The sequence below is a fragment of the Nansenia antarctica genome (genome assembly GCF_963989245.1).
Source record: "Nansenia antarctica genome assembly, chromosome: 5".
Lineage (NCBI taxonomy): Eukaryota > Metazoa > Chordata > Actinopteri > Argentiniformes > Microstomatidae > Nansenia > Nansenia antarctica.
In genome coordinates this window covers 40078339-40103025 of record NC_137690.1, presented here as the reverse complement: position 1 = coordinate 40103025, position 24687 = coordinate 40078339, and the positions used below count along the sequence as shown (strand labels likewise).

The 24687-nt window shown below is 44.1% G+C and overlaps 1 protein-coding gene across 1 annotated transcript in view; it reads left to right on the top strand.

Moving 5' to 3' along the window:
* spint2 (serine peptidase inhibitor, Kunitz type, 2) overlaps window positions 1-24687 on the top strand; it is a gene marked incomplete at its 5' end in the record, with an annotated part of 49143 nt that overhangs the window by 21781 nt on the left and 2675 nt on the right. The window contains 5 exons of the mRNA XM_080531616.1: window positions 4830-4880; window positions 5079-5240; window positions 13476-13526; window positions 22563-22733; window positions 23399-23440. Coding sequence (XP_080387742.1) covers window positions 4830-4880; window positions 5079-5240; window positions 13476-13526; window positions 22563-22733; window positions 23399-23440 — 477 coding nt within the window. The remainder of the gene's footprint in view (window positions 1-4829; window positions 4881-5078; window positions 5241-13475; window positions 13527-22562; window positions 22734-23398; window positions 23441-24687) is intronic.

The window sequence follows — 24687 nt, the reverse complement described above, 5'->3', positions numbered from 1 at the left end:
TTTAAATAGCCACTACTTACTTCTGTTTACATTAGACACGGCGAACAAAACCCCCCCAATTGGACTGATTAGGGGGCAGTTAGACATTGCGTGATCTTAGAATTATAAGGTTCTATCTCCGTTTAGGGTAGTTCAGAGATATTGAGCTTCAAAGTTTTTACATTCCATTATGTTTTGTGAGATGGAACCTTTGTATTTGATTAATTACTAACAAAAAAATGTAAACATTTTAAAAATAACACCACACAGGCATTAATAAACACCTAATGGATCAGATTATGTAAAACACTAAATTTTGACAACAATGGAGATAGAACCTTATGATTCTAACGTCACGATTATTGTTTTTGTCTGACACACTGTACCAGTTGCCATGATATACTGTACACCACACACTGGTTATCTATAGGGAATTGACTGAGACAAGCTCAGAATCCCAAATATACTGTATGTGTGTTTGTCACTATGACCATTTGGAAGTGAATCTGTTTGTGTGATATACGTCCATATATATATTTGGACACTGACAGAATGTTGTCTACCAAAACATATTCAAGTTACAGTTATATAATGAATATGGGCTTAAAGTGCAAACTCTCAGCTTTCATTTGAGGGTGTTCACAGCCAAGTTGGAGGCAAGGTTTAGGAATTCCAGCTCTTTAATGTGTAGCTCCCTCTTTTTCAAGGGACCAAAAGTAATTGGACAATTGACTCAATCTCTTGAGTGTGTGGCATTTGCATTTGGAAGCTGTTGCTGTGAATGCAAAACATGTGGTCAAAGGAGCTCTCAATGCAAGTGAAACAGGCCATCCTTAGGCTGCAAAAACAAAAACAAAATCCGTCAGAGAGATAGCGGGAACATTAGGAGTGACCAGATCAACAGTTTGGTACATTCATCACAAAAAGGTCTGGACGTCCATGGAAGACAAGAGTGGTGGATGATCACAGGACCTTTTACATGGTAAAGAAAAACCCCTTCACAACATCCAGCCAAGTGAAGAACAGTCTCCAGGAGGTAGGCATATCATCACCTGAGTCTACCATAAAGAGAAGACTTCACAAGAGCAAATACAGGGTTCACTTCATAAGCCTCAAGAACAGAAAGGCCAGATTAGACAGAAAAACAGCCCAGTTCTGGAACAGCATTCTTTGGACAGATTAAACTAAGATCAACCTGTACCAGAATGATGTGAAGAAAAAGTATGGAGAAAGCTTGGAATAGCTCATGATCTGAAGCATACCACATCATCTTAATAATCACTTTGAGCTGCAACGTTTGTAGGAAAAGTGCTATACAAATAAAGGATATTATTATTGTTATTGTTATTATTATTATTATCATCTGTAAAACACAGTGGAGGCAGTGTGATGGCATGGGCATGCATGGCTTCCAATGGCACTGGGTCACTAGTGTTTATTGATGATGTGACAGAAGACAGAAGCTGCCTGATGAATTCTGAAATGTTTAGGGATATTCTGTCTGCTCAGATTCAGACAAATTCAGCAAAGTTGTTTGGATGCTGATTGATTTGGCGCTTCACAGTACAGATGGACAATGACCCAAAACATACTGCGAAAGCAACTCAGGAGGTTATTATGGCAAAGAAGTGGAATATTCTGCAATGGCCGAGTCAATCACCTGATCACAACCCAATTGAGCATGAATTTCACTTGCTGAAGACCAAACTAAAGACAAAAAGACCCACAAACAAACAACTGAAGACAGCTGCAGTAAAGGCCTGGCAAAGCATCACAAAGGAGGAAACCCAGCATTTGGTGATGTCCATGTATTCCAGACTTCAGGCAGTCATTGCCTCCAAAGGATTCTCGACAGTCTTAAAAATGAGCATTTGATTTATGATTATGTTAATTTGTCCAATTACATTTGAGCCCCTGAAAATAGGGGACTGTGTGTAAAAATGGTTGCGATTCCTAAACGTTTCATACAATATTTTTGTTCAAGCCCTTAAATTAAAGCTGAAAGTCTGCACTTCCATTACATCTCAATTGTTTCATTTCAAATCCATTGTGGTGGCATACAGAGCCAAAATTAAGAAAATTGTGTCACTGTCCAAATATTTACGGACCTAACTGTACCAAGAGAGATGGCAGTGAGACAGTTCCTGATTGGCCATGTTCTAGGGGTGTAACGGTACACGGATTTGTACCAAACATCTTCGGTACGGGTCCTTTGGTTTGGTACGCGTGTGTACCGAATGAATGCAGCGTTCTTTCCCCCACTGCACATGCAGAACTTTTTGGTGTGTTGAAATAATCTCAGCCAGTACGCATGCACACACACACCACAGAGAGACTGTCACTAGTTTAGCTTAGTTTAGTTTAAAGTAGAGCTTGAAGTTTCTCCTGGATGCCTTGAGTCTCCTGTTTGGGAAAATGATGGTTTCTCAGTTACCTACAAAGACAGGTGGATCAGACCAAAGCTGTATGCTGGCGTTGTTCAACTACGATCGGGTATGCGGCTGGCTGTACGTCGAACTTGCTAACTCATTTGAGACAGCATCATCCGAATGTGAACATCACAGGTACAAGAAAAAAAATCTGTGAAGTGCAAACCCAGCTCCCCATCCTCTCACTAACAATTCAGACCGGGCCAAAGCCGTAACAAACGGCAGGTGGTTTTCTAGCAGCGGACCATCCTCCGTTGTGGAGAAGACAGGTTTTAAACATAATGTTGAAAGTAATCGAGCCTCTGTACCAGGGTTTCCGTTAGAAAAAATTGGTGCCGGTCAACGTGTCCGGAAAGATTTCAATGTGTCGGACAAACGGGAGAAATTCCGGTCATCATATTCAAATATAATATAGGTGTTTGTCGCGGTGATTAGCTGTTGTGTAGCCTATATATGCCATTTAATGTCTATTTCTCATCCGATACGATTAGAGGCGAACTATATAATAATATAGGCTTTCATGATTCGCATGCGCTACTGTCCAGGGCTGCACGCGCGCCACACTGGGCCTAGTCACCTTTGCTACTTTGAATTACGACTGTAGGCTAAGATGTTTATTTCAATTGCATTAATGGGATTTTCGGATGTAATTGGTAATTTTAAGTATGCCTAGTTTAGCTTTTGATGGCTATTTGAACGGACTGCATCGATCAATCAATGAACGGACTCCACATTACGTTAACTGAAGTGTGTTAAATAGTTTCACGACAGTAATGTAAGTTTTCTATATTCTCTTTCCAGTTTTACCCTTTTTATCAATAAAACAACGTAATTTCTATAACCACGTCTCGCTGATTGGGGAGGCATTAAGTCTAGCTGCCTGTCAAATCATACTTAGGGCTCGGACTCGGGAGTATGAGAATGAGGAGGATGTATCGGGGGGATACACACCCGTGGACTATTTCAATTTAGTGGCACAAATTAAACTCTAACACTATACAGTTTCCTCTATATGCATTTATTCGTGGCGGGCCGCCACAAATACATTTTCTCCGCCACTAATTGATTCAGTCCACTTTATGACCGGAGAACAGAAAAAAATCAGATTGAAGCTAGTTTAGGCCGCTTTCAGACCTACATTTCGTTCCGATTTAGGATGTAGTAAGTTACAATATGTTACAATGTTGCAATTAACCTCGTCGGCGACGCGCTTGCAAAACAGTTTTGTGATTGGTCCGAATTTAGCGGGACATTTGGATTTCTGGAAATCCCTTCCCTCTCTCTTCGCCCGTCCCTTTAATCCCATAAGCGTATCCTAATTGAAAATGCAACATCATCAGCGACGACTGTGGGTTCTTGCATTTACTGCTGTTCTCTGGTTCATGTTCTTATACCAGTGCTCACTATAGAGTATTTTAAATGAACATTCGTAATGTAGTCTAGTCTCTGATGTTCATGGTCAACTAAATCAGCCTATTTTGTGAAACAAATAATGTTTCCGAGCAGCCTCGCATCTAACGCTAGCTTCAAACTATTCATAGCATAAACGTTGGTAAATGTCACAAACGACACAGTATTGGCAGGGGGAAAGAAGGGGAGTCGAATTTTTATTGACAACTTACATGCTGGAAAAACATGCAGCTAAAATTCAGGGAACATTTGGACAATAAGAGACACAACGGAGCTGTGGTCGCGTGGTCTAATTACAGGGCAATATGCGCAGGGCAAAAATTATCTATTGCCTCTCAAATCACCACGAACAGAACGGCGGAGGTACGGGTAAACAGGGCACACTTTTTTTTTTTTTATGTTGCCACCCTCTAGTTTTCGGTGAAATTACGTCTTTGTATTGAGCGCCAGTGCGTGTTTCATGCTCAAAGGGAATTATTTTCACCGGACATTATGACCGAAGAGGTTTAAATATGTCGGACTTCAACATATTTTACCGGACAAAGACCGGTAATTACCGGTTAACGGAAACCCAGCTCGGTACGTAGTTCCCTCTCGTCAGCATTTCAGCCAATAAATCATACCAGCCCTTTATAAACAAGCACAGACTACAGTTGTCCATGACTTATCCAAGGCACCTGCTTTCTTAATTAAGAAAGGAAGACCACCTACTTGCTCAGTACATCACTGTTTAATAATAATAAAGAAAATATATCTATATGTTTTGTGAATTTATACCCTGCTGTCCCGAAAACGTTACTGAATTGTGATTTCAAAACCCAAGTACGTACCGAGACAAAACGTTTGTGTGCCGTTACACCCCTACCATGTTCCCATGTTATCACATATTGATGTAATGACTCTACCATGTTATCACTTATTGATGCAATGACTCAACCATGTTATTACATATTGATATGACTCTACCATGTTATCACATATTGATACCATCTACCATCTACCATGTTACAGCTGCCAGTCCTGAGGGGCTCCTTCCCAAGATGACATCATCTGACTTTGCCGGTAAGTTCTCTATATCCCTTGCTTCTGTTTGTGTTCATTTCTTTATGTCTTCCCCCCCATGCTAATATTTTGTGAATTTGACAGACCTTTCTTCCTTTTCATCTCGTTCTCTAGTTTTTCCGTCTTTCTATGTTTGATTGATGCCTTTGTAGCCTCGTCCAATCAGAGAGTTTGACCCTGTTGTGCCTGTCCAATCAGATCTGTGCCAGGCCAGCCCCATGGCCGGGCCCTGCCGCGCCTCCATGAGACACTTCTATTACCATGGCGATACAGGCTCCTGCAAACCCTTCACCTATGGCGGCTGCCGTGGCAACAAGAACAACTATGTTACAGAGGAGGAGTGTCTGAAGACCTGCACAGGTGACCTCTCACCCCATCGTCACGCCAACGTTAATAATAATAATAATAATAATAATTCATTGTTTTTATATAGTGCTTTTCCGGGGCTCAAAGACAATATGGGAAAAACAGGAACAACAAGCAACAGATAACATGAGCACATAGAACACAAGAGTTAACGAACGGGGAACAATTAACGCAGCAATGTCCAGGGGAGGAGGGGGGTGGCAGAGTTAGGGGAGATGGTTAGGGGTAGGGGGAGGTTGTATGCATGGGAGAACGGGTAGGAGAGTGAGGGTGAGTCTCTGAGTGGTTGAGGGAGAGAGGCGTTCATCATTCACTCACCAAAACACTCAAACATTCAAACGCATCCAAAGACTTCATAGTCGCAGGCTTGATTCAGTTACGGATGCAGTACATCCAGTGGCTTGCGGGGCAGTGGGGCCAATGGGACAGTGAAGCATGTTTTCTTCTTTTGGCTCGACACTCCAAAAGTGTGGATTTTTAAATGTGTGTACATGTTGGTTTCGCCATTTCTATCAACACTTTTTATGCAACGCCACCCCTGTTTCTGGGGACCCAAAAGTGACTTGTGGTTTGTTAGATGTGTTCCATCTTATCATTTGTGCAGTCAAAAGGAACACTCCAGGAGAATAGGTTTGAATGTGTCAGACACTAACATCCGCAGAATAATAATAATAATACCGTACATTTATATAGCGCCTTTATATATTTATATTTATATATATGTTACGGTACATGTGGGGAAAACAGTTTATGTTGGTATTTCCAGGGACATGGCAGCATGATCCAAGATGGCCGCGCGCTTAGTCGCTGCAGCTCGGGGGGCTACCACACTGGTGTTTCATTGTGTTTTTAAGAACATTTGTATGTTCACTTTTTTTTTTTAGTACTTATAGGGAACAGTTATGTATATAGTACCTACAGTAGGCTCAACTTATTAGAAGTCGGCACGCAAAACGACAAGATAGTAACGGCGGATTTCCTGGAGCAATACAGCATTGACAAGGACATCGCCAGGCTACCGGGAGAGCACTGGTTCACAGTCCCCTCCCTGAGGCGGAAACGCCGGCGGCGAGACCGTAAGAAAAGGCGAGGCCGCAGGGGAGGCCTGCTAGCAAGGCTAAGGAGAAGCCCAAACAAGCCAGCCCTACCAAGCATTTTCCTCTCTAATGTCAGATCCCTGACTAACAAGATGGATGAACTGAGATTACAGGTGGCCAAAAACAGCATCGTAGGGGATAGCTGTGTGATTATTCTGACCGAAACCTGGCTAAATGACAACATTGTGGACGCTAACGTTAGCTTAGAGGGCCGAACGCTACATCGCGCTGACCGAACGGAGCGTAGCGGGAAGTCAAGAGGAGGTGGGATCATAATATCGACGAAGGATAGCTGGTGCTTAAACACGAAAACTGTAAGTAGCCACTGCTCCCCAGACCTAGAATACTTGACTGTTAAATGCCGACCCACATACCTGCCTAGGGAGTTTAACGCTGTGCTAATTACATGTGTGTATATAGCACCTAGCTCAGACAGCAAAGTAGCATTGGCGCGACTATATGACGTCATTAGTAGCCAACAAAGTACTGATCCACAGGCTATCCACATCATAGCGGGGGACTTTAATCATGTCGACCTGAAGGCAGTACTACCCAAGTTCTACCAGCATGTAAAATGCGCAACGAGAGGAGAAAAAACACTGGATAAGGTATACACCAACATCAAACGTGCTTACAAGGCTAGTCCGCTAGCTCATCTAGGCATGTCTGACCATGTGTCAATCCTCCTGATTCCTGCATACACTACAATGGGGAAAAGTGCTCCCACCACCACTAAGACTGTCAGAACCTGGCCAGAAGGGTCCGCTCCACTGCAGATCTGCCTAAATGACACCCTATGGCAGGAATATGAGCATGAGGACCTGGAACAGTACACGTCGTCGGTTCTGAACCACATAGTGAACTGCACCAACTCAGTCACCGTGGACAAACGGGTCCGGGTCTACCCCAACACGAAGCCATGGATGACTGGGAAGGTCCAAAAACTGATAAATGAGAGGGACAACGCCTTCTTCGCAGGGAAGCGCACACCGCTGTACAGCTTCACCAGGGCCAACCTAAAGCGCGGCATCAAAGCGGCCAAGGCAGAGCACAGAGAGAAGATTGAGGAATGCCTCCTGAGCAACGACTCCAGGCGGATGTGGCAGGGGGTTCAGCAGATGACAAACTTCAGAGCCAACAGGCTCACAGCCGCAGAGGACGACCCCCTGCTGGCGGGAAAGCTGAACACCTTCTACGCCCGGTTCGACGAGGGGCGAACGGAGGTAACCACAACACAGACACCACTCTCTCCAGCTCTCAGCAGCCTCACCCTCACAGAGCACGAGGTGAGACGCGTACTGAAGGCGGTGGACCCCAGGAAAGCCTCGGGGCCGGATGGCGTCCTGGGACGGGTGCTGAGAGACTGCGCCGACCAGCTGGCCGGGGTCTTCACCAACATCTTTAACCAGTCCCTGTCCCAGGCCACCGTCCCACCCTGCCTGAAAACCTCAACTATCATCCCAGTCCCGAAGAAAAGCACGGTGAGCTGCCTAAACGACTACCGCCCGGTGGCACTCACACCAATCATCATGAAGTGCTTCGAGAAACTAGTCCGGGCCCACATACTCACACGCCTCCCGCCCAACCTGGATCCATACCAGTTCGCCTACAGAGCCCACAGGTCCACAGAGGACGCCATAGCGACGACTCTCCACGCCACTCTATCCCACCTGGAGAGGGGAAACAGCTACGCGAGACTGCTCTTCGTGGACTTCAGCTCCGCCTTTAACACCATCCTTCCAGACAGGCTAGTGACCAAACTACTAGACCTGGGTCTATCACACTCTATATGTGCGTGGATCAAGGACTTCCTGACCGACCGCCCCCAGAGGGTGCGGGTGGGCCCCCACACCTCCACAGCCCTCAGCCTCAGCACTGGGTCACCCCAGGGCTGCGTGCTAAGCCCCATCCTCTACAACCTCTACACCCACGACTTCACCCCCATCCACCCCAGCAACTACATCGTAAAGTTTGCAGACGACACCACCGTGGTGGGATGTATCTCGGGGGGGGACGAGGCGGCGTACAGGGATGAGGTAGAGCAATTGAGCAAGCTGTGCAAGGTTAACAACCTGCTGCTAAACAAGTCAAAGACCCAGGAATTCATCGTAGACTTCAGGAGGAAAAAGTCCGAGATCCTGCCCCTGCTCATCGACGGAGAGAGCGTGGAGATAGTCTCAACCCTCCGATTCCTGGGACACAACATGCGGGATGACCTGGCCTGGAAGGACAACACTAAAGGCACCATCAAGAGGGCACAACAGCGGCTATACACCCTGAGATGCCTCAGGAAACAACACAACAAGAAGGAGATACTGGTGGCCTTCTACCACGGCGCAGTGGAGAGCATCCTCACCTTCGGCATCTCCAACTGGTTCCACAGCTGCACAACAGCGGAGAGAAACGAGCTACAGAGAGTCGTGAGAACAGCACAGAAGATCACCGGCGCCCCCCTCCCCTCTCTGGAGGAGCTGAACAAAACACGCTGTCTCAGGAGGGCCTCCAAGATCTCCAAGGACCCGACCCACCCTGGGCACGAACACTTTGTCAAGCTGCCCTCGAACAGGAGGTACAGGACCCCGGCCGCTAAGACAAACAGACTGAAGAACAGCTTCTACCACAGGGCCGTCAAGGCCCTGAACACAGAAAAGGCCTAAGTTCTGGGCCCAGGACAGTCCGGACGGATTGTATGGCAGCTAGTGCTGAGGCACAAACATGTACATTTTCAAGCCTGCAAACTGTGACACTTTAAAATAATGTGAAAAAATACTTTCTTGTGCAATATGACAACCCTAGTTGACTATCTGTGCAGTATAGTACAGTGGATTGTGTACATAGCCTTTATTGATGTAAACCAGCTCCTTACCTTCTTGTGATTTTATGCATCTATGCTTTTTCTAAAATGTGTTTCTTTTTCCTTTCCTAAACACCAGGGGAGCCTCCCCTCCTAAATTTCGTTGTTTGGTACCTGTACTGTAGCAATGACAAATAAAGTCTATCTATCTATCTAAAACGTCGACTTGGTACCTGCTGGCATGTCTAACCCTAACCCGACCCCTACCCCTAACCCTAGAACCCTAGCACCTAACCCTAACTCAGTGGTTCTCAACCTTTTTTGGGCCAGCGCCCCCCTGTCCATTATCCAGGTCTCTTACCGCCCCCCATCAAAAAAAGTAGGCTTATTTTCTTCCCTGAATATTAATGTTGACTAATATTCTGTAACAACAATAACACAGCAGCGATTTCACACATGTCCGGTGCAGAACAAACAGTAGGCTACAAAACTGTATATTACAACTAACATTGTTTGTTTTTTAAGTGTGCTGGTGTTGCATTTCGCCAAATTGCTGTTTTATGATGCTAATATTTATTCATTTTTGATTGGACTTTGGGGGGGGGGTGGTGTCACAATATGGCGGCAAACGCTAGGGGGCTATTATTTAAATATTTTATTTAGTATTCTATGGTATTATTTTCATAAACTGACCACTTAGTTCGAATTTCTCATATCAAAACATAACAAAGTTCCAAAGTTCAGAGCACTGCGCTCTGGGAGCGCTCAGAGATGGGTGCTCTGACTGAAAACACGGTTTTGTCCGAGCGAACTGACCGTTCGTGCATTTACGAACGTATCTGTAATAACACTGCTGACAGCTGATCAATCGCAAGCAGACAGAGTAGTGGTTTCCTATAGCAACAAAATACGTTGACAGCTGTTCGGAGTGCTTATGTGTTCGTTTCCAGGACATCCGAGGAGCAACATATCACTAAAAAGCGATCGTATATTTTAGTTTGTAAACGTTAAGACGAACACATCGCAATGCTAACCTCAGAATGGCACTAGGGATAACATCCACAACAACACTTAACAGTAATACATTTATGTAATATACTGTAATGAACCTGCGAGGGGAGGGGACATTCGTAGCTGATTTCTCCAGGTTAGATTATTGGTAAGCGACAGTGAACTTTCAGGACTGGTTTATTACAATACGATCGCTTTTTTGAGATAGGTTGTTCCTGCTGTGATGTTCTGGTATGGTGGTATGGTATAAGGCAGGGGTGCCCACACTTTTTTGAACCAAGATCTACTTTTCAAGTAGCCAGTCTGCCAAGATCTACCAGTCTAGTTTAAACATCGCAAACGTACACGCACGTACTACAAACACACACACACACACACACACACACAGTTCCCAGCCTGCATAGTACAGTACACTTTCTCTCTCTCTGTCACACAGCCACACAGGAGAAGACCATCACAAACCCTCCCTCTTTGCTATTCTCACTCACACACACATACACATACACACATACACACATACACACACACACACACACACACACACACATTTGCCAGTCTGCATAGGGAGCCATAGTAGCACAAACCCCCCCTCTCTCTCTCCCCCCCCCCCCCCCCCCCCCCCTCTCTCTCTCTCTTACACAGACACACACACACACACACACACACACACACACACACACACAGTCATCTTTTCTCACTCACACACTGACAGCCAGTCTGAAAAGAAAAGTAAACCAGATACAAAACAGTTAGTTCCCTAGTTTGAAAGGAGGAAATAAATGCATTTCTCTACCTTAGTGGGAGACCTGGCACTGGGAGGAGGCAGCTAGTTTCTAGTAGTCAGGGCTGTAGGAGCTGGTTGCAAGGTGTCATCAGTCACTGTGGATCCGTCATCGAAAAGGCAATCTGCAGCCTCGAGAAACGCTTTTTTCACAATTTCGCCGTCTTTGTTTTCTTCTTGTGTTTAACAAGAACGTGACTGACGCGATAAGAAGCTATCGTTGCAGCCGTACGTTGTCACTCTTTTGCCACATTTCCCTTCTTCCAAACAGCCATCGTGACGCACTTCCACATCACATCATGTAAAAAAGTCCTCCTCCCATTCTGGATGGAAGTTGTACGTTATTGGTTTCTTACTTGGTCCAGCTTCCCCACTCATTTGTATACCCTTTCTTTAGTATTATATAGTAAATAGTAGAAATTGGAAGGCTAACTAGTTAATTAGTCTCGCCGGTATTTAGTATTTTGTCGTTGGCGCTGTTTACTGCGCATGCGTGGTGAACCGTGTGTTAGGTGAAAAGATCAGATCGCAGACTGGCTTACCTGTACGTCAATCAAGTGGCAAAAGCCATAGTGAGGACGGATGATAGGCGAACTTTTTTTTTTTTTCAGAACACAGTTTCTTTCATGAGTTTAGTTTTTCTTTTCACAGGTACCGCCCCCCAAGAACACCTCAACGCCCCCCTTTAAAAAATATTTGCTCCAGCGCCCCCCGATGTTGTCTGAACGCCCCCGTTGAGAAACGATGCCCTAACTGTAGTTTTCCCACATGTACCGTATTCCCACATGTACCGTAACATATATACATTTCTATAGTGCCTTTCACAAACCCAAGGTGGCTGAAAGAAGACTGACTTCCCAACAGAACTTAAAGAAGACTGACTTCCCAGCAGAACTCCAGAGGTGCAAGGTGCAAACCACTAGTCAGTCTCCAGAACAGGACGGCCAGGTTACGGGTTTTCTAGAAAGTACCTACAAGAGAAAAGTTCTTGAAAAGTTCTTGTGGACAGACGAGACAAAGATGAACATTTATCAGAGTGATGGCAAGTGTAAAGTTTGGAGAAAAAAAAGAACTGCCCAATATCCACAGCATACCACCTCCTCCTCTGTGAAACATGGTGGATGGTGGAGGGGGTGTTACAGCTTGGGCATGTATGGCCGCCACTGGAGCCGGCTCGCTTGTCTTCATCTAGACGCTCCAGTGGATGGCAGCAGATGTCAGAAGATGTCTCCAAACATTGGACAGCTTCGTCTTGCAAAACAATGACAAACATACTGCCATAGCAACTAGGAAAGTGGAAAGTTGTCGACATGTCAATCTCAAGATTAAAATCTTTTTTACACATGAAATGTTTTGACATTTAGCAGACGCCTTTATCCAAAGCGACTTACAACAAATACATTTGTCTAAAGTAAGTGAGTCATCTATACATCAGTCATCATAAGAAAAACAAATCTATGCTAGGATGGGCCTGGATTACTTTTTTTAGTTTTTGTTTTACTTTTATATATTTTTAAATTATTTACAGTAGTTTAGAGAAACATTACAGGGGTGTAGTGGGGATGAAGAGATCTTTAGAAGGTGTAGATGAAGAGATGGGTCTTCAGTCTATGGTGGAAGATGGGTAGTGAGAGAGGTAAATCCTATTGAACATGCATTACGTTTGTTGAGTCCTCAAAACAAACAACTGAAGCTGGTTGCAGTCCAGGCCCGGCAGAGCATCACTAGAGAGGAGACCCGGGGTCCCATGGGGCCGGTGGGCTGCACACTTCAGGTAGTTATTGCATGCGGAGGATTGCCACATCCACACGGAGACAGAACCGATCTTTTTCTTTTACATTTAAAAAAAGTTTTCCGTAAACACGAAGTCGTCTCAAGAAATATGTGCGTCCAAACTAAACCACAAAAAATGCTGTAACACTGCCACAAATTTCACCAAAAACAGAGAAGAAGAATGGAGCATGCGCAAAACTTGTGCGATGAACGATCACACGAAAAAGAACAATGGCGGAAAATACAATAATTATTGAATATAATTTAATAATATAATATTCAATGCAAGGGTGGCGTCTTCAGGTTTGTTCAATCTGGGACCTGGTTTTAAAAAATTGCGTATTCAGGCTCCCAGAACACGGTTCCATGTGGACGAAACGTCCATACGATAAAAAACCTTGGCAGATACACCCAGATTCGTCTCTGTGTGGACAAGGCCTTAACATGAGTGCTTAATTTGGACATTTGATAAATCTATCCGATCACTTTTTGCTACCCTGAAACATAAGAAAAGTGTTGTAATTTCTGGATGCTGAAACCAATATGTACACAAATAAAACCTAAGAATCTTTTCTTTTTTATTATTATTGTTTTTTAAAGAAAGAATGCTTCACTGTCCCATGACTTACACAGGGCACCGTATAAGACAAAACACTACCACTCACAGTAGACCGCTCGTACATACAGAGGCTACTGGAGATGCAGTACTTTCTGAAGAGCTCTAATTTTGTCGTGTCCTCTAACCTGTCTCCATTCCTCCTCTCTCTCTCTAGTGACGGTCATCCCTTCCTCTAGGACTGAGGACAAGAGCCAAGAGTATGCAGGTAATGAGACAGTATGCAGGTAATGACAGTATGCAGGTAATGACAGTATGCAGGTAAGGAGACAGTATGCAGGTAATGAGACAATATGCAGGTAATGACAGTATGCAGGTAATGACAGTATGCAGGTAATGAGACAGTATGCAGGTAATGACAGTATGCAGGTAATGACAGTATGCAGGTAATGACAATATGCAGGTAATGACAGTATGCAGGTAATGACTGTATGCGGGTAAGGAGACAGTATGCAGGTAATGACAGTATGCAGGTAATGACAGTATGCAGGTAATGAGACAGTATGCAGGTAATGACAGTATGCAGGTAAGGAGACAGTATGCAGGTAATGACAGTATGCAGGTAATGACAGTATGCAGGTAATGACAGTATGCAGGTAATGATAGTATGCAGGTAATGAGACAGTATGCAGGTAATGACAGTATGCAGGTAAGGAGACAGTATGCAGGTAAGGAGACAGTATGCAGTTAATGACAGTATGCAGGTAAGGAGACTGTATGCCGGTAATGACAGTATGCAGGTAATGAGACAGTATGCAGGTAATGACAGTATGCAGGTAAGGAGACAGTATGCAGGTAAGGAGACAGTATGCAGGTAAGGAGACAGTATGCAGATAATGACAGTATGCAGGTAATGACAGTATGCAGGTAATGACTGTATGCAGGTAAGGAGACAGTATGCAGGTAATGACATTATGCAGGTAATGACAGTATGCAGGTAAGGAGACAGTATGCAGGTAATGACAGTATGCAGGTAAGGAGACAGTATGCAGGTAATGAGACAGTATGCAGGTAATGACAGTATGCAGGTAAGGAGACAGTATGCAGGTAATTACAGTATGCAGATAAGGAGACAGTATGCAGGTAATGACAGTATGCAGGTAAGGATACAGTATGCATGTAATGACAGTATGCGGGTAAGGATACAGTATGCATGTAATGACAGTATGCACGTAATGACAGTATGCAGGTAATGAGACAGTATGCAGGTAATGAGACAGTATGTAGGTAATGACAGTATGCATGTAATTACAGTATGCCGGTAATGACAGTATGCAGGTAATGACAGTATGCAGGTAAGGAGACAGTATGCAGGTAATGAGACAGTATGCAGGCAATGACAGTATGCAGGCAATGACAGTATGCAGGTAATGAGACAGTATGCAGGTAAGGTGACAGTATGCAGGTAAGGATAGTATGCAGGTAATGACAGTATGCAGGTAATGACTGTATGCAGGTAAGGAGACAGTATGCAGGTAATGACAGTATGCAGGTAATGACGGTATGCAGGTAATGACAGTATGCAGGTAAGGAGACATTATGCAGGTAATGACAGTATGCAGGTAATGAGACAGTATGCAATTAATGACAGTATGCAGGTAATGAGACCGTATGTAGGTAAGGAGACAGTATACAGGTAATGACAGTATGCAGGTAATGATAGTATGCAGGTAATGATACAGTATGCAGGTAATGACAGTATGCAGGTAAGGAGACAGTATGCAGTTAATGACAGTATGCAGGTAAGGAGACTGTATGCAGGTAATGACAGTATGCAGGTAATGAGACAGTATGCAGGTAATGAAACAGTATGCAGGTAATGACAGTATGCAGGTAAGGAGACAGTATGCAGGTAATGACAGTATGCAGGTAAGGAGACAGTATGCAGGTAATGATAGTATGCAGGTAAGGAGACAGTATGCAGGTAATGACAGTATGCAGGTAATGACAGTATGCAGGTAATGAGACAGTATGCAGGTAAGGAGACAGTATGCAGGTAATGAGACAGTATGCAGGTAAGGAGACAGTATGCAGGTAATGACAGTATGCAGGTAATGACAGTATGCAGGTAAGGAGACAGTATGCAGGTAAGGAGACAGTATGCAGGTAATGAGACAGTATGCAGGTAATGACAGTATGCAGGTAAGGAGACGGTATGCAGGTAATGACAGTATGCATGTAATGAGACAGTATGCAGGTAAGGAGACTGTATGCAGGTAATGAGACAGTATGCAGGTAATGACAGTATGCAGGTAATGACAGTATGCAGGTAATGACAGTATGCAGGTAATGACAGTATGCAGGTAAGGAGACAGTATGCAGGTAAGGAGACAGTATGCAGGTAATGACAGTATGCAGGTAAGGAGACAGTATGCAGGTAATGACAGTATGCAGGTAATGAGACAGTATGCAGGTAATGACAGTATGCAGGTAATGACAGTATGCAGGTAAGGAGACAGTATGCAGGTAAGGAGACAGTATGCAGGTAAGGAGACAGTATGCAGGTAATGAGACAGTATGCAGGTAATGACAGTATGCAGGTAATGACACAGTATGCAGGTAATGACAGTATGCAGGTAATGAGACAGTATGCAGGTAATGACAGTATGCAGGTAAGGAGACAGTATGCAGGTAATGACAGTATGCAGGTAAGGAGACAGTATGCAGGGACAGTATGCAGGTAATGACAGTATGCAGGTAATGACACAGTATGCAGGTAATGACAGTATGCAGGTAATGAGACAGTATGCAGGTAATGACAGTATGCAGGTAAGGAGACAGTATGCAGGTAATGACAGTATGCAGGTAATTACAGTATGCAGGTAATTACAGTATGCAGGTAATGACAGTATGCAGGTAAGGAGACAGTATGCAGGTAATGACAGTATGCAGGTAAGTAGACAGTATGCAGGTAATTACAGTATGCAGGTAATGACAGTATGCAGATAAGGAGACAGTATGCAGGTAATGACAGTATGCAGGTAAGGATACAGTATGCAGGTAATGACAGTATGCAGGTAATGACAGTATGCACGTAATGACAGTATGCAGGTAATGAGACAGTATGCAGGTAATGAGACAGTATGCAGGTAATGACAGTATGCAGGTAATGACAGTATGCAGGCAATGACAGTATGCAGGTAAGGAGACAGTATGCAGGCAATGACAGTATGCAGGTAAGGAGACAGTATGCAGGCAAGGAGACAGTATGCAGGCAATGACAGTATGCAGGTAAGGAGACAGTATGCAGGTAATGACAGTATGCAGGTAAGGAGACAGTATGCAGGTAAGGAGACAGTATGCAGGTAAGGAGACAGTATGCAGGTAATGACAGTATGCAGGTAAGGAGACAGTATGCAGGTAAGGAGACAGTATGCAGGTAATGACAGTATGCAGGTAATGACAGTATGCAGGTAATGAGACAGTATGCAGGTAATGACAGTATGCAGGTAATGACAGTATGCAGATAATGAGACAGTATGCTGGTAATGACGGTATGCAATTAATGACAGTATACAGGTAAGGAGACAGTATGCAGGTAATGACTGTATGCAGGTAATGACTGTATGCAGGTGTTACGCTTGCCTGGCTCTAGACAAGGTGACAAAAAGGGAGACGACACATGGATAACAATAATAGGAGATTTATTAAAGTATATAATGTTAAATGGAAATAATGATAAAGTAAATAGTAACAACAACCAAAACCGGCTGCTGGTCGACAAAGGGAGAGACCGAGTCCATCAATTTGACCCCCTCTTAAAGTTCCTGGGACAATCAGGATGATCACCCCCACCTGTGCCCATCTGGAACCAAAAGAGAAGGTCAACAGGACAACAGATGTATAGCGCCCACTGGTGGTACCAGTGTGGATCGTCACATCCCCCCCCTTAAAACAGAGGCCTACTAAAAAGGTCTCTGCAAATTTGTTTCCCAGATTACAACCCAATTTAATAACTAGCTTAATCAAAAATACTAATATTTCAGGATCTAATACAAAACACAAAGAAAACGGTGATCTCCGCCACACAGCCTAATCGTCCAATCCCAACCTCCCCTACAACCTGCCCACCCTCCAGCAATTCCTGGTACCTGGAAAAGCTCTATTTAAGGAGGGAGGAGCAAGAGAAAGAGAGATTTAGGACAAGAGTTTTAGACCGGCAGCAAGGATTCACCTGGTAAGGCGCTGGCTCGGACTCTGCAAAGAATGCAAAAAGGTCAGGGGGTTATGATCTGAACAAACGACCACTTGATGGGACCCCCCCTCCCACATAAACATCAAAGTGCTGCAGAGCCCAAACCAGTGCCAAACAGAAACCAAACAGTACTCAAACAATATCCATAAATCAGCCAACGTCTCAGAAGTCTTGAGCCGAGGACGCAAAACACCGTCTCCAGGCCCACTCACATCCTCCTCCCACCCTGCTGCCACCACAGGAGTGGATGGAGATGGAGACACCCCATTCACTGTGGTCTGTGTAGACTTTCTACGGTTAGGGGTATCGATCAAATAATTATGTTCGGACACCTGTCGTACAACAGAGTAAGGACCAGTAAATTTTGCCTGGAAAACTGGGTCACTCACAGAACAATCATTAACAATCATTGACGAACCAACACATCCTCCAAGAGAAAACAACCACTTTCAGAGCTCTCCAGCTCATCCTTAGGCTGAATCCCACTGAGCAGCAGCTTCAGCTCAGGATCCTCCTGTTGGGCTAAAATCAACTCACTCCGAGAGTTTTCCCCCAGGAAACTGAAAAACAGAATTGTCAGGAGTGAACTTTTTACTCTTTACCATCATCAATTTTAGGGTCCATGCAACTCATAGCACGAGTCATGGCACAGGCAGTAAAAACCTCAGGAAACTCCTTCACACTAAGGTCGGGTCCTGTTGGCCGTGTAAACCCAGAACTAACAACCAGAGGTGGGGGCACATCACTCCACACTCTTCCTCCAGCCAGGTTATTTCCTAAGATGACGGCCACACCCACCACAGGCAGAGAGGGTCGAACACCAATGGTCACTACCCCCTGGACCAGATCAGAGCAAAGCTCAATTTCATGCAAGGGGACAGACAAAGTCTGCATCCCCATCCCTCTAATCAAAACGCTGGTCCCCACACTTGACTCCTGAGAGAATGTCAAAACCGATTCCAATATAAAAGATTCTGAAGCCCCTGTATCACGAAGTATCTGGACAGGCACTTTCTGTGGGCTTCCCACCAGAGAAACGAAACCTGTAGTAATAAACGGGCCAAAATCAGGATCCTCCTCGCTAATCTGTATGGAGACAGAGTAGGGATGCACCGAACATTCGGCCACCGAATGTATTCGGCCGAATATCGGAAAATAAAGCACATTCGGTATTCGGCCGAATGTGTGAAAACACCGAATGTTTACACCGAATAGTGGCCGTGTTTTGATGACGCAATACAATTAAATATAACTCTCAACAGGCGCGCGGCGCGAGGCGACGCGCTGGCGACGCGCTTTCAAAACTGGCTGCGTTCGTAAATTCACTCAGGAAATCCGATCAGCACTCGTGGAATGCCTCTCGTCCAATCAAATGACTCGGTTTCTCTATGACGTCGGGCCCAGTGTGCGCTCCAGCGCTCTCAGAGCGACTTTACGAACGCAACCTTACACTCATCTAGCTAGTTAGCTTAGCAGTCGTAGCTCAATTTAAAATTGGAGTGAGAAGCAGAGTTGTTGCCTTGTTGAAAACATATTCAGACTCCCAGCTGTTCTACACGAGTTTATGACATGCAGCTGTATCATGCGGTGGTTTCTATGCAAACCAGAGACTATAAAAACAAAAGATATTCATTCTGAAATAACATGAACTATTATCCTTACACTCAGGTGGACTCAATTCAACTTGTTGAATGACTTGTTGAAGACATTTAGCATTTGACCTAATTTTAAGAGTGACAAAGGGTCTGAATACTTATGTACATGAGGTATTTCTGTATTTACATTTTAATACATTTGCAAACATTAAAAAAGTTTTTACTTAGATTATGGGGTACTGTGTGTGGATTGATGGCAAATCTATTCAAAAATGTGAAAAAAGTGAAGGGGTCTAATTACTTTCTGAAGCCTATGTAGAGACAAATCATGAATATCATTAACTTGAACCCTGGAAAGCAGTAGAGATTAAATCCCACGATAATTAGTTATAATAAGTTATATATAAAAGTTCTTTTTTTTCAATCTCAATTTCTTTCTTTGAGAAGCATGAATAAAAAGCCAAATGTATTTAGTTTATGCAATGATAAAAATAAAAACTGCCGATACACATTCGGTATTCGGTATTCGGCCAAGTGTTTCCTTAAATTCGGCTTCGGCCTCGGCCAAGAATTTTCATTTCGGTGCATCCCTAAGACAGAGCCCTGTAGTGCCACCGCCAACTCAGTAGCCGCAGGTGGGCTGGGTACTGAGGATGCCATCACCCCTGGTTTAAAGGGAGACCCCTCGGCAACCCCAGACACTCTTGCTGCTGCCCCACAAGCATGCACTGCAAGAGCCAACGGTCTAACAGAGCCCCCCTTCCCACTGTAGGTTTTCTTTCCTTTTAGGACAGGACACTCCTGTTTCCAGTGACCCTTCTCAAGGCAATAATTGCATGTCGAGTTAGGATCTACTCTACTCTGACTGCCATGCTCCGACTTTGAAAAGGGGACAGAATAACCAGGACCTTCGTTAGGGAATTGTGTACGATTTACCAAAAGGTCAGTCACGTTCGGATTATGTCTACGGCTCCCCTCGCTACGAAAACGATGTTCACCAAACTGACTCTTATTAGTCAGTACAAATTCATCTGCCAACACCGCGGCTTGACCTGCTGTTTTCACCTTGTGTTCGTTAACGTAAGTGGCAATGCGATCAGGGACAATGGTTTTAAACTGTTCCAAAATAATCAAATTTGACAGATCCTCCAGAGTATTCACCTCTACCGCCAAGCACCAACGATTGAAATGGCTGGTTAGTTCTCTTACAACCTCAACATGAGTTTGTTTGTCATGTTTCTTCCATTGTCTAAACCGCTGTCTGTAAGCTTCAGGAACAAGTTCATATGCCCTAAGGATAGCGGCCTTAACTGTATCATAATCTTTCCTCTCTCCACCATTAAGAGCAATATAAGCTTCCTGAGCTCGGCCAATAAGCACACTCTGTAGTAATGCGGTACGGTCTGAAGTAGACCAGTCCCTATCGTCGGCAACACTCTCAAACAGTGAAAAGAATATATCAGGATCTTTTTCATTAAACTTTGGCAACAGTCTAACCATGACAGACATATTATCCCTCTTAGAATTACTCGAATCGCCACCTCCACCGTCAGATAACTTTCCCTCAGCAATCAACCTAAGGCGCTCCCGTTCAAGAGCTAATTTATCCAACTCCAATTCCCTGTCCCTCGCACGCTCTTGTGCCTGAAACTCACGCTCTCGCGTCTGCTCTCGCGTCTGAAATTCATGCTCTTGCATCTGAAATTCCATCTGTAATGCTAACAATTCTTTCTGTTGATCAAATGTTAACTCAGTGGACCCAGATGCAACCCCAACGGATATTTTAGGGACAGACAATTTACCCTTTAGTATGCCCCTATTAATTAACGTAGTCTGTAAAGCCTCCACTACGTCCTGTTTCTTTGCTCGGCCTTTCACCACCTCAAGCTTAACCTCATAATGTTCCACAACCTTCCACAGTTGTTCCTTCGTTAACTTTTACAATCCATCGACCGACGGAGCTGCCACAAACTCCTCAAAAACATCCATAACTCAATATAATCAAATAACCAATATTAACCAACCCTAACAAACGGGAATCTCCCCTCCTATTACAAACTCCTCCTATAAACTACTCCCATATCAGCCATAATCTTCAGCCCATTTAAAGCGAGTAACTGTGCACACAAACAAAACAGAAAAGTAACTAACATACTTCGTAAGAGCTGCCCCGCATCTAACTCAGTAATGACTGACTAACCACTCAGCTAGTCTTCAGTGCGTTCACATGCAACTCTTCCACCAAGCAAATGCCTGGTGGCGCCCCCGCGTTCAACACACCAAAAATAACAAACGAAAACAATAAACAAGCGTTAAGCCCTACTCCTAGCACGGGGGTTCACGTATAGCTCTGATGGTATCTAAACCACCCGCCCTACCTATCCTTCTCTGCTTTGCATAGAACACAGCACTCACCAAACTCCAGCCGAAGATCACAGCCAATACCAAGAGTTACGTCCTTGTCATCACAGTCGGACGGCCAGCTCCCCCTCGTCACCAGCACCCAAACCAACGTACCAAATATACTAAACAATACATTACATCCAATCCAACCAAAACCCAATAACTATAAACAATAACCATGCGGGTCTCCCAATATAGAGTTGGACAAATCCAACAATCCAATCCCGAATATCAACTATGAAAAGGGAGAGAATATTGCTCTCACCAAATTCACTCCCGGACGAGCACCCAATTTGTTACGCTTGCCTGGCTCTAGACAAGGTGACAAAAAGGGAGACGACACATGGATAACAATAATAGGAGATTTATTAAAGTATATAATGTTAAATGGAAATAATGATAAAGTAAATAGTAACAACAACCAAAACCGGCTGCTGGTCGACAAAGGGAGAGACCGAGTCCATCAATTTGACCCCCTCTTAAAGTTCCTGGGACAATCAGGATGATCACCCCCACCTGTGCCCATCTGGAACCAAAAGAGAAGGTCAACAGGACAACAGATGTATAGCGCCCACTGGTGGTACCAGTGTGGATCGTCACAGCAAGTAATGACAGTATGCAGGTAATGAGACAGTATGCAGGTAATGAGACAGTATGCAGGTAAGGAGACAGTATGCAGGTAATGAGACAGTATGCAGGTAATGATAGTATGCAGGTAAGGAGACAGTATGCAGGTAAGTGGACAGAGTATGCATATATGATGTCTTCTGGGCAGGTCCTCTTGCTGTCTACACTAATGGACCTATCGCTAAGCCACGCCCCAAAATAGAAATTGTCCAATCATATCACAGCAAAAAGTTACTACAGGCAGAAAACTCGGACAAACAACTCGCAAATATCTGAAAAGCTTCTAGACTAAACATTCTCGCTAATATCTGAAAAGCTTCTAGACTAAATATTCTCGTCATCTTTAAAAAAAACATGTCTGTTACTTGCTGTGGTAAATCAGAAATCCCTGACGTCCCCTGTCTCTCTCTCCCCCCCCCCCCAGAGGCCTGCATGGCTCCCTCTGATCCGGGCCCCTGCCGGGCCGCCTTCAGCATGTTCTACTTCGACCCCAGCAGCCGCTCCTGCCAGTCCTTCATCTACGGAGGTTGCCGCGGCAACGGCAACCGCTACGGCACCCTGGACGAATGCCTGGCCCGCTGCACCGAGGACCAGGGTACGCACCGCTCCTTAAGGCCACGTTTTTAAACTCCTAAAATCATTGGTTTTTGTGTCTTAATTTCTGGTCAGGTCCACCATTGACACGGTCCCGAAATATGGTCGTTCTGCACGACAGAGCCTCGTAGATATCCTAATGATGGCATCTTTCCATTCACTTCCTGGAATAGTCTCAGGAAGTTAATACGAGCTCACAGCTAGGGGATACCTTTTTTTGTGATCAAGATTTTTTATTGCTTTTAACAACACATAACAATGACAATACAGAACAAGAAAGGAAAGGAGGGAAAAAAGATAGAAAACAAAAAAGAAAAGGGGTAGTGTAGCAGACAAGTCATAGCCAAATAGTAGAAATATGACACAATCCGGATTGGGGTAGGGGATACCTTTTGAGGTTTTGTCTGTACAAAGTCATTCAGTTTTGGGACCATGTCAACGATGATAACCCCCCCCCCCCTCCCCCCGCCAAAATAAATAATAATTTGGGGGGAGTAAGATTCTGTCGTGTGATGGTGGACAAATGGATTAAGACGACGAATTGTCCTGTACACATTTGGGGAGAAGGGATTTGAGATTAGAGATTTGGCCCGGGTGATTGGGCGGATGTAGTGGCGCAAACCACAGTGATGAAATGAATCCTCTTTGCTGTTGTCGTCGTCACAGGTGAGCACGGACACCGGAACAGCCGCGACCGCCTCACCCCAGGTAAGCTTCCAATTGTTGATACCTTATTTATTTTATTTTTAATTTAACCTTTATTTTACCAGGCAAGACAATTAAGAACACAATTCTTATTTACAATGCCGGCCTGCTTCATAAGGGGAAAGGGGAGGAGGGCTGAAAGATAAAACATAAACATAAACATAAAAACATAAACATAAAAACAAAGCACTTAAAACCACAATTAAATCAACAATTAAATGAGATGCCACAAGGCATGTAACACAAACAATACAACAAAAGCACTAACGGACATTAAGACTAGAATACAACAGTAAGCACAAAATGCAGACAGGCAACACAAAAAAATACAATACAACAAAACACACTGGGACACAGCCAAGCAAACACAACAATACAGCAATAAGCACTGATACACAGTCAAGAAAAAGATAGTAATACAACAATAAGTGCTGAGACACGACCAATCAACACAGCAATACAACATAGACACTAAGACAGCCAGACATACCGATAAACCGTTCCCAAATAATACCCCGATTTACGGTTAAACCGCGGTTTGGAGTGTCATGACTGTCTCGTTATTATTTTCACACAACAACAAAAATGTGCCTATAGCCTCCAGTAGGCTTATCAAATAATAACAAAATAACAAAAACGGCAGTAACGAAAATGGGCATAAAAGCGTATCGTACAACGCTAGGCTGTTCTTCGAGCCTATTCTAGGTTTTTCGACAGACAAAGAAGAAGCGTGTTCTGTGCAGGCTTCAGCAGGGCACGTAACGTCTTGCCTCGGTCATTATCGTTAGAAAGCGTCACCGGTGTTGCGCCAAGCTATATTGCTATATTATTGCTATATTGCTATATAAAGCTACGCTCCTGTTGTTCTATATAGAATATGTTTCCGCTGTTCCATCAGCTCACGCACCTGTGTTAAGTCACATTGTCCTTCTTTTTTGCTTCAAGTTTTGTTGACAGTTTGTGAGCTTAGAATGATAAGGTTCTATCTCCGTTTAGGGTAGTTCAGAGATATTGAGCGTCAAAGTTTTTACATTCCATTATGTTTTGTGAGATGCAACCTTTGTATTTTATTAATTACTCACTCAAAAATGTCAACATTTTAAAAATAACACCACACAGGCATTAATAAACACATCAGATTATGTAGAAAACAAAATTTTGACAAAAATGGAGATAGAACCTTATAATTCTAAAGTCACGAGTTGTAAACACGCGCGTCATGGTCTATGTGAATGGAAGAAGAGGAAGTG